This window comes from Sphaeroforma arctica, assembly GCF_001186125.1.
Source record: "Sphaeroforma arctica JP610 unplaced genomic scaffold supercont1.352, whole genome shotgun sequence".
NCBI lineage: Eukaryota > Ichthyosporea > Ichthyophonida > Sphaeroforma > Sphaeroforma arctica.
The window spans coordinates 49,126-60,223 of record NW_014040206.1 but is presented as its reverse complement, the minus strand read 5'-3'; the positions used below and the strand labels follow the sequence as shown (position 1 = coordinate 60,223).

General features: G+C 38.9%; 1 protein-coding gene across 1 annotated transcript; it reads right to left on the bottom strand.

The window, feature by feature from the left end:
* Positions 1 to 2,126: 2,126 nt before the first annotated feature.
* SARC_05489 (hypothetical protein) lies at positions 2,127 to 9,174 on the bottom strand (the record flags this gene model as incomplete). Its single annotated transcript, XM_014300649.1, has 14 exons — positions 2,127 to 2,180; positions 2,505 to 2,621; positions 2,811 to 2,930; positions 3,185 to 3,245; positions 3,701 to 3,801; positions 4,574 to 4,640; positions 5,084 to 5,232; positions 5,679 to 5,755; positions 6,105 to 6,193; positions 6,765 to 6,835; positions 7,171 to 7,277; positions 7,781 to 7,851; positions 8,579 to 8,703; positions 9,160 to 9,174. The coding sequence occupies 14 exons, from the start codon at positions 9,172 to 9,174 to the stop codon at positions 2,127 to 2,129; spliced, it is 1,224 nt and encodes a 407-aa protein (XP_014156124.1).
* Between the last annotated feature and the right edge of the window lie 1,924 nt (positions 9,175 to 11,098).

Here is an 11,098-nt window from a genome sequence, read left to right as displayed (position 1 = left end):
ACACTATTGCAGTAGAGCCTCTCAATGAAGACTATCTGTCGTTTGAATCGTTTTCGACCTTTATGCATGAGGTCGTTCCGGACCACCGATACAACATCTCCCTGAATGTTTAGTTACAAATGAAAGCGGGGATACGAATTACAATACTTACACAAAACACAGTCACGAGTCAATACAGTATTAAATAACACTTAAACACTACAGTTGTAAAATAAAGAAGTATTCAACAGCAAGTGACCAGCCAAACTGTCAAGTGGCTAAGCCGTGCTCACTTGTTTTTAAAAGTTTGTTGTATTTATGTAACAGCCAGTGTCAACTGCCAACCTTTTTTCATCGTTTTTCATTGGTCAGTGTTGCATTTTGTGACCAAAATATAGGAATAGGTGTACTTATCCAGGTCGAATTGTTTAGCGAAAATTTTCAGGCCATAATATTTACGGGTAACGCTGAAACGTTTATTTTTGATTTGTTTCTGTAAAATTAAACAACATGTATGTAGAATTGTAGATGTCGTTTAAGTTTATAATTTAAAAAAAAATTTGTTCACTTTGAATATGAAACAAAAAAAATTAAACTCCTCAGAAATGAGAAACCATTTGTAATTTCTGTGCATAAATCTAATGGTAAGAAAACGTGGACCAATCTTTTGTATTTTTTAAAAATTAAAGAGCTGAAAATACGCGTCGCTAAGTCACCACATCTGACATCACTGAGAATCAGATGATAGTCAGTGAGACACTGAGACTGAGTCACTGAGAGTCCTGAGTCCTGAGATTACTGGGGATCACCGGATCAGTCATCAAAAACAAAAGTAGACACTGTCGCAGTCGCACTGATAGCTGTCTTTTGTTATTAAATTTACAAATAACAACATGTCACGCATCAGTCATATACTTCGAAATTCAGTTGCCATGGCATTTTCTTGTCAAAAGTTAAATTCGAAATTCCTTTGAATTCGAATTTTATACATCAAAATTACAAAATTACAAGTCGAGTCGAGACTCCGAGAGTTGAACTTTGCGACTTCACTCAACGACTAAATATTACTCGTGAATAGTACATTGTATGTAAATATGTAAATGCATATTTTGTCTCAATATAGACGAAATTTTTAACTTTATTTAAAACAAAGAGATCCGTTTAAAAAAAAAAATGGTCCTCTGGATTTTTTTAATTTATTTCTCTCTCGAAAAATCAAAAATGACTTTCTCCGGCTCCCAGAGACGATGCAACTTGTTTCGCCAGACGCGGAGACTCATCCAATTCCAGAGGGCCATGAAAAATACATAGCCTGTGCCTCTCATGTACAGAGTTCTATAAATTTAGATTTTGTATACAATAAATAAAAACACATATTTACACAGCCATCTGAAATCAAACACACACACAAGATCCTATGACTATGAGACTGAGTGCGTGTTTGATTTCAGAAGGCTACGTATGAGACTTTTAGTTTCTTAAAACAAATATGTATTTATCTGTTTGTTTTGTTTATTTGTTTTTGAACATCCATACATAAACACATATTTTTTATTAAAAGCATTATTTATAGCCTTTTGAAAATTGAAGAAGAAGAAGGCTATGAAAATAGAAAAATCACAAAAACAAAATAAAAAACATATACAAATTTTTACATACTGTCTGGGCCCCGGGGTGCCGAAGGAAAATCCGGACCAACCTTCAACCGGAGCGGAGAGGCGGAGACTGGGGAGAATTATCAGAATCCGGATTCAAAAGAAGCAGAACTCATTTTCCTTTCCACATTGAAATAGTAATAAATATAAGCGAATATCCTCAAGCTCCGAGAATTCCGCGTATACACTCACAACAATGGATATCAATGAAAGCCACAACTGCATTTGTCGTATTCCTGATTAGGATTAAAAATGCGCTATGTAATTGATTTACAACCTGTTTGTCATTGATGATTCTTATCGTCGACAAGAAAATTAAATAGATGAGATTATCTATCCTAATTTTATTCATAGTAGTCAGAAACCTTCTACGATCGTGTAAATGAAGTGCTTACTACACCTTTTAATTGCACATTATAAGTTCGCTGCGACATTAATTGTGCTCCTAAGTCATTTTTCGACTAAAGTTCTTTTTTCTGATCTTTCTTCAAGTCATCGGTGGTTGCGACTGAAATTTTCTTCTTCCGCATTGGGGGGTGGTAGGACCTGCAATGTAGAAGAGGTGGTTAAATTTAGTGGAACAACAATGCAAAGAGTACACATGATTTGGAACGGCGAACTGGCTCTGCATCTAAGAGTACGCAACAACAAGAGAGATTGCGCACATGTAATGGATTATATATATATATATATATATATTTATCATACACACATATATAACCCATTACGTGTTATATATATATATATATAACCCATTACGTGTTATATAGATATATATATATATAACCCATTACGTGTTATATATAAATATCAATATAATATTACTAGTTGTAAAGTATCAGTAAAAGCAGATCTTCATGCGAAACATACCATGGGAATTATCAGGTAGATAGTGGGAAGTATGGTGGGGAGGAAGTATAGGGACTTGTGAACCTCCAAACCCTTCATCACGTCGAGCATCTCGAATAGAATGACACCGTTGCCCAGCTGGAGTGAACAAAGCATCTTCAATTAGTTGGAATACTAATTTGCGTGATCGTCCTATACATGCAATTAACATTGCAATGTGGTTTGTAATACATTAAAATCAGCACGAGGGATGCCACAAAAATCATACGAGTATCAACTGCGATAAATAGGCTCATAATTAAGTAGAGGAATTGGAAAAAATCATACCAATGTGCATCTGCTGACCCAGGCAAATAGCATTCCTGAAAAGCGGATCGGGGCTGGTGATTGGTCAACATACTCGATCAAACCTGACGCCCATTTCCTGATACCTCGTTCAGCGAAGAGCTGTAGTTGTGTAGTTCAGTGAAAATGATAAGAATTTCTTATAGCAACAAAAAGAATGAAAAATGCCAAGAGTACCACCGCAAGTCGTCAGGAAGTATATACCCTGGCCCTCCACTGTCTTTAGAACGTATTATGTATTTAATTACCCTAAAAGGCCCCTTTCTCTAAAATATACTATGTATTTGAATATCACGATGTCCCCTTAGCACCGCAAAATAAATTCGGGAAAAAACAACATAAGCTGGAAACCATACCTCGTAGAACTCCATGCCGAACGCAAGGAAATAGGAAGTATGGAAGCCATGCCATATAGCACTGTAGTATGATGATGAATGGGGAAATGAGCAGGTGATTTTCAGGCAACTATTTTCTCCAAATATCGAGGCCGGCTGCACATGAGTATGAAATAACATGAACTCGGAATTGGCAAGAAAAAAAAAGAAACGTACGAGTCTCTCCATTCTGTAGCGAATGTAGGGCTAAGCATACTGTAAAATGCGCGAAATCTGTAAAATTCATTCGACACTGTAGCATAAACGGAATCGACTACATGTCTCGGGCATTGGTGAAAGAAGGACCGTCTTGACGTACATCAGTGACGCAACTCAAAAAGACTTGAACGCATTGAGATCCAATCACTGCGGACTACACCAGAGCGTTTCGGGGATACCTGCCAGACACATATATGCTGTCCGAACATCAAGGAGAATACTCTTATACATATCGTACACATGTCGTGCTACATATACAACTCAGGTATGGGCACTTACAGGAAGAAGAGAGCGCCCAGTTGAGAGGCGTTCTTGTTGCCTAGCCATCTGAGTCGCTTGAATACAATACGCATCACCCAATAATTGGTATTGATATTGAACTGTAGAAATTCAATGGAGTGGAGATGAGTGAGACCAGCCGCTTTACAGTGTCATTAGAATGGGTTGGCAATACAATGGGCGTTGACAGATGAGCGGCCGATAAAACTTTTATGTTCGTCATTGATACAAATGAACGGGGAGGTGTATCTACACTTCTGTGCAGCAGGCTGCTTGGGCACGCTTGTGCGTGTATGGAACTTTAAGTAAAGATTGGTGTGACAATACAGACAAGGGTTCTCTGCAGACGAGTTGATCTGAAGGTGTAAGTACTTTCTAGTGGTCACGACATGAGTATGATGACATTGATAGAATAGTGCATTGCGATATGCATTTCTGTTTCCCGTTTCAAGGCGGGTTCGCTTTTACTTATTCCAAATTGAAACAAACAGAAACGCGATCTTAATACCACTCAAAAGCACAACGACAGCGCAGCCCACATATGCAGCCACCACAACAAAAGTTGGTGACAATCACCAGCCAAAATGTGAATTCATGATGAACTGGTGTATATACAACCGGAGTCGAAGCGAAGCTAACTACTTGACACTCATGCACACACAGAAATACATGCATGTGGTATCGTCGCCAATAGGAAAACTATACCAATCTTCACCGCAGCAAGCGAACAATCCATAACTTCATACCCAGGTAAAGGTTGGTAACCCTGAGTACACCAAGAAACAAATAGAAGCAATTCCCATATAAAATTCATAGGTACTGACTGGAAAACCTGATATCACGACCATAATATTCTCATAAGCTTACACATACCGTTTTGATGATCTCATCCAGGTTGATACCTGAGAAGAATCGCCAAGAGTGGAAATTGTGCAAGCCCCTGTGTTTGAATTTAAGAACGTGCAATGGAGAACATCAGAACTGCTCAGTGAAACAAATTAATGATACACTGCAAGAAAAAAGCAGCACATGTTCGTTTAAATTACAGAGTAATGCACACTACATGCCCCTGAGCGAATTAAGGTGCTCTACAAGTAAGAACTGTATGTACTAAATGGATCCTCACAGTAACGGCACTATTATACCGTGGAGAATTCAGCTAAATGCGATTTTAAATCTTTTCAGCAATTTATAAGCCCCACCAATTAGAGCCATGAATGAGACATATATGGACAATGCTAAAATATTGACTCGCGATATATATATATATATATAAGAACAAGTACATTTAGGTGCACATTTTATAATTTATATAATCCACAAACACACACATATAAATATCGTATATGTTCTGAAGACTCGCGCACCGATTCGATCACATACCAATGGATTTTGCCGTTCTCGTTCCTGCCGAGATACGCAGCACCAGTTAACTGGCATGCAGACTCGGCCAGCTTCCAGCACCCGAAATATCTCCAGAAAAAGGTTATAGAATGCAGGAAAAAGAATTGATATCTCTCCCAGAGATTCCACTGTGTTACAATACAATTGGGATAAATCAGAACTGTGCTCCGATAGAGGCATCACGGAGTATGTCAAGTAGTTACTAACCAACTGATGACCGACATCCATCGTTGTTCAGTCTAGAAGAAACCCACACACTGTGCAGAAAGAACGCCTGAGCTTGGGAACGGGCGGTGCATACAAGTTGAAGCGGGTACTGTTCCTTCGCAGTGCACTGATAATCAGATGAACTCTTGTGATCTAAAGATCTAAAGTAAAGCAATGCTGCGAGTGCTAAGGAATCGGCGCAGACCCCTGAATCCGCGCGCACAGGGGAGAAGCCCCCCGGCCCCTCGTTCGTTTCACGCTACTCACCAGTGCCTCCACAGAGGAAGATACATGTCACACCAATGCACCGACACAGACCACACAACATGGTACAAATACGAGCAGTACTCTGATCTGGCTCCCATACCTCGTGTTGGTATTCTTGCGAGAAGAAGTGTTCGGCGGGGTAGCTGAGCACTTGCGATCCGACGAAGTACATGATACCTGCACAAAACCACACAAGAAAAGAATAAGCATGTGACACGCTTTTGAAAAGGATATGTAGCTCTAATTTGCTTGTACGATGCGGCAAGGCCCGGCTCGCTGACAATTTTCAGTAGCGTTTTCCGAGAAAATCGGTATCCTCCAAGCTACCAAGTTGAAGTGTTCGTGAACTTCAACAGCCTAGTTTTATAGGCCATGTACGGTTACATGCCATACAAAGAGCCGGCAGAAAAGGTACAAACGATCAAAATAGGCTAGGTAAATTTCTCTACATCAAACACATTTTAACGGATACGATAAGGACTTTACGTGGTGACATACGCTATATACAAGAGTTATATCAACTCACCTTCAGCAAAACTGTACAACGCTGGTATCAAATGTTCCCTGCGCGTCGGCCGGCCACCGTGTCCCGGAATATACGTATCAAGATAACTTCTACGTAAAAAGAAGAAAACCATGTTACGACAGGCAGAGAGGATGTTGATAAGTGAAGAATGTTGATACAGCGGTACAGAAACACACAGATTGCCTTTGATCATGAAAACATTGTGCAACGAAAAGCGTAGAATAAAGAAAACTCGGAGCATGCAGCACAAAACCATTGTACATGATCAATATCTGCACACACGTGATGGAACACAATCACGAGTGCAATAAGACATTTGTTTCGATAAAAGTAGCGAACAGACGAACAAAAGCCAATAAAAGTTCCAGTACCAGACGGTACTCTGAGATATAAATGGGCCATCTGTGCACACAAAATCACTACGTCGATGGGTCTATTTATACTTTGGTAACTATAGTATTGCTTTCGTACCTCTATAGCAATCATTCTTCACACAGGGAATTAAACAGAGAGCGTGAAGAAAATATTGGCGGGCAAATTCACTACCACTCGCCTTCACCCCCCAAACCAGTTCGGCCACAGCCAGAGACGCAACTCTGACCGCAGTAATTTACTATTAACAAACATGAAATAAACTAATAGAGCAATTGTAGTACTCACCGGAAGTGTCTGTAGGTCACCTGGGGACCGACAAGAACGCAGGGGAAAAACAGAGAGAACCCAAGCATCTCCTACAAGGGAAAGCATGCCAAGAATAGGATTGCAATGTGAGCTGAAGATATGCTCTGATGCATGGCAGGACCGGCTATGCATACAACCGTGTCTATTTATACGAGAGATAAAACGGTGGGCGAAGAAGACGATGTGTTGGATACTCGAAAGCCTCGGCTATGGACACAGTCAAATAATTATGCCAACCACTAGCCATGTCAAGTATGAATGCCATTAGTGTGCTTTCTATGGCCCGGGCTAGACGCTGGCAGGCGAGCGCGCAGCAGAACAGCGTGACGCCGCCGAGCAGAAACGAAGATGGAGTACAGAAATTATGAGGAATCTGTGTGCTTACCAAATACGAAGGTGGGGTATCGATGCTATTCACTACTTGGTCGGGAGATAGTTTCTCGGCTCCTTTCTGTTTTAGCGTCTCTCCGTCCATATAGTCAAATCCAAGACCTGTGTCGATACAGATTGTTATTTAGAAAAATCTTCAATGCTAGAATCACATTGTAATAGATAAACACATACATACACTAAAATTTAAACGAATCAAAACACACACACGTGTGTGTGTTCTGTCTACATCAACGATACAGTCTCTTGTTCACATACATGTTCGCTTCACATATCATAGGTAATCAATTGTTTTGTGCCTAATCCCATAACCAAAAGAAAAGCTCCTCGTGAAACCAAAGTTGATAATGTTATACTTTGAGTATTTTTCTCTCTCGAATTAACCCGTAACAACTCTCCTCGATCCATTCATCTCCATAGTGCACCTATTTGTACTCATTCTCTCGCTTACGCCAATGTGCCACACCCACAACTAAACATTACAGCGATACAACATTATTCTGTGTGCACAGGTTAGCTTATAAAAGCGCTCGTAAACATTTCTCTGCAAGCAATCGTAAACGAAAACCAGATTCGCTTAGCTCACGGATAAGAGAAGAACATACTGATATTTCGCAGACACATCACGCACTGTGCAGTGGTCCAATTGATGTCGTAGTCGTCTGTTTCGTAGCATCTGCAACAGCAAAGGGAATACATCGATTTGAGAGGATTTACGGTTTAAGGTGATTACATGCGCATATGATTCGGACTTCAGTGGCTGGTTCCTCGCGAACGAACAACAGGTGTACGCAAATGCGTCACTTGAACAGCTGTTCATATCCTGCGCAGAACAAACCCCAGATGACGCGAGCTGTGCAACCGAGTAGTCTGTAAACTGGTGCTGGCATAACAACACGTTCTGGCCCGAAGCAGAGGCTGCGCATTGCCACATGTCAACATATATGGACAGGTAGGTAAACATGTCAACAGACGTATACATTGTTGCGCACGCACAAATACTGCCAATGGTAGATGTGTGTGTAGGTGCGATTGCCAGCAATAGCACACGTGACTCACGAATATGCAAAATCTTCAACCGTGGCATGTGATTCTGTGCGGACGAGATGTATTAGCTGACAGAAGTATACCGTACACATCTGTGAGTTCGTACACGTGGCTGCGTTATTATATGCGCTAGCATACGAAGCTGCAAAGTAAAGCGAGTAATAACAACACATAGCTGAATCGACACCCGTGCTCCCACAGTGCTTCTGCATGGGTACCTTCGGGTGTACACATGCGTGTGTATGCACAGACTTGCATTCCCGGGCGATATTGCAAGTTTACGGATTCATGTGCGAATCGCACACTTGTATTTTGCGTAAGCGTGTAGATAGATACAGCAGATATTGTTGACGTACCTGTAGGCGTACAGCAGAAAACCCATGTTGAACACTGAGTTGACCGTGCACATTGCCACATTGGGGCCTAGCAACTTGAGACACAGCCATGTCACGGTGATGCTGAAGGTTATGTAGTGGAACTCCTACACGCGCGAAACGTAACCGTGTGGCGGGAAAACAAGGGGAACGATAAGTCAGTGGAGTGTTAACAAACAGTCTGCCCACGAACTCGACATTAACAAGTAAATTGAGCTCTACACGTGCGCCGGAAGTAGCGATGCTCAATTCGTACAATGCTGCGAGTAAGACGGTGATTGCTGAGCCCGTGAGAATACGCCTCGCAAGCTGAAGAAAAGGACAGCCAACAATTCTCAATGCAGATATCGTGCCATTGCATATACGTTAGCAAGTATAACTCTATATATATTACTCTCGTAAATTGCTTGCGGAGGGGCTCTTGTGTAGACATGCAGATGTTCTTCTTGATAATGCAGGCGCCATTGGACTGGTGGCACAGCACACTTTCGGATATAGTTGTCAAGAGCAAGACACATAGCGCTATATAGCTATAGGCAGAGGCACAAATGTACAGCACTTACCAGGGGATAGTTCATGTATAGATGAAGGTGCCCGACAGCACTTAGGAAGGCTACTTTGTTGAATCGGTTCGTGCTTTTCGAGAATAGCCAGATGTATCTACAAAATCGAGAAATGAATAGTACTACATAAGTCAGCCAGTCAAAAAAGTATTCAACTGACGAAGCGCACACGTATTGGCATAGTACACGCAGCAGTAAGGACAATATACAATGAACTAGCAACGAATTCACAGGCGTCCACATGTCATTACATCTGGATGATTTCAGGAGTAGCGAATAGACATGCTGATTGGTATACACGAGTAGATGAGAAATATGTCTAGTAGTTGTTGTGAACTTATCCGTTTGACCTTCCATTATTTTTATATGTCGTTCAATCGTTATCAATAGCTTGCAAATGCAAATGCACTGTCGTATATGGCGCCTATAATGTATTTATATCACTAATAGACTGGAAGAGAGGCTTACACCAATGCATGCGACACCCAATAAAGGTATATATAGTAAAATCATGTACAATATATTCATAAAAATTAACTGCGATTGTAGCACATATGCATATGTTCCATTTAGGCACTGTATCCATCTATACATAGAAAGCATACATATATGCTCATAAAACATACAGGACATCGATTTCATAGTGTGTGCATGTCGTTAGCAAGGCGTGAACATTCGTCAAATTTCTTTCAACCATTTGTCATATTTATTCATTTATATACATACATAGTGTACAGACTCAAATTTTGCATATCTCAATATCTCAATATATATATATATATACATATAAATATAAGATGTAGCAGATCATTGTTTTGCCGCTGGTGTCTTGTAAAATTATCAATTTATGTGTAAGACTGTTCACATGCAGATTACTTCACTCAACGTTGCATCACGCAATATGGCACACATATACATACGTTATATATTAAAAATCTTTATTCGCTATAAACATACTACACACAGTTTCACCCAATCGGACTTCAAAATACAACTTTACGATATATTTTCCTGCATGCTATCAACATAGGGTAAGACTTCAAAGTACACTTCTATAAATTACGTTAATTTGCATTATCGTTCTTAAATATAAAAATCGCCACATAGACGCCAACAATATCAACTACACTCCCATTAAATATATATATATATATACAGAAATATAAAACTAATGTACAAGAAAACAAAATAATAATGCGTTAGTACACACAACAGAACAAAAATAAATAACTGCATACATGCATGTATACATACATATATCAAATTTTATATTATATATATATATATTAAATTTTATATTATATATATATCATAAAAATAATACATACAAATTTAAATTAGAAATAGCAACTATATATATATATATATAAAACAAGTAGTCTATTTAATTTCAAATAAAAATGCAACTATTTACAAATATTTATCACAATATAATGATTCTCTGTCCATAAATATATGTATATATGCACGCATACATACTCATATATATACACACCACACATATATATGTATGTATGGATATATATGTCTGTATGAATATATTCACAAATGCACGTACACATATATGCATATACTTATATATATATATATATATATATATATGTAAGAATATGCATACATGCGTACGTGCATTCATACATACATAAATATATGTGCGTGCAAGCATTCATACATATATACATACATACATACACATATCACAAACACACACAAAATTTATAAATATATATATATATATATGGTACTTAAAATATATACATACATACATGCATATATATATATATATATATAAGATGTATGTGTTTAGGGATGGACGTGCGGATGTAAGCAAATATAGTGATATATATATATATATATATATATATAATATATATATATATATATAGTAGTTCGACACCTACACTACTAATTGTTAGAGTTAGTTCGTTTCTAGTTAGTA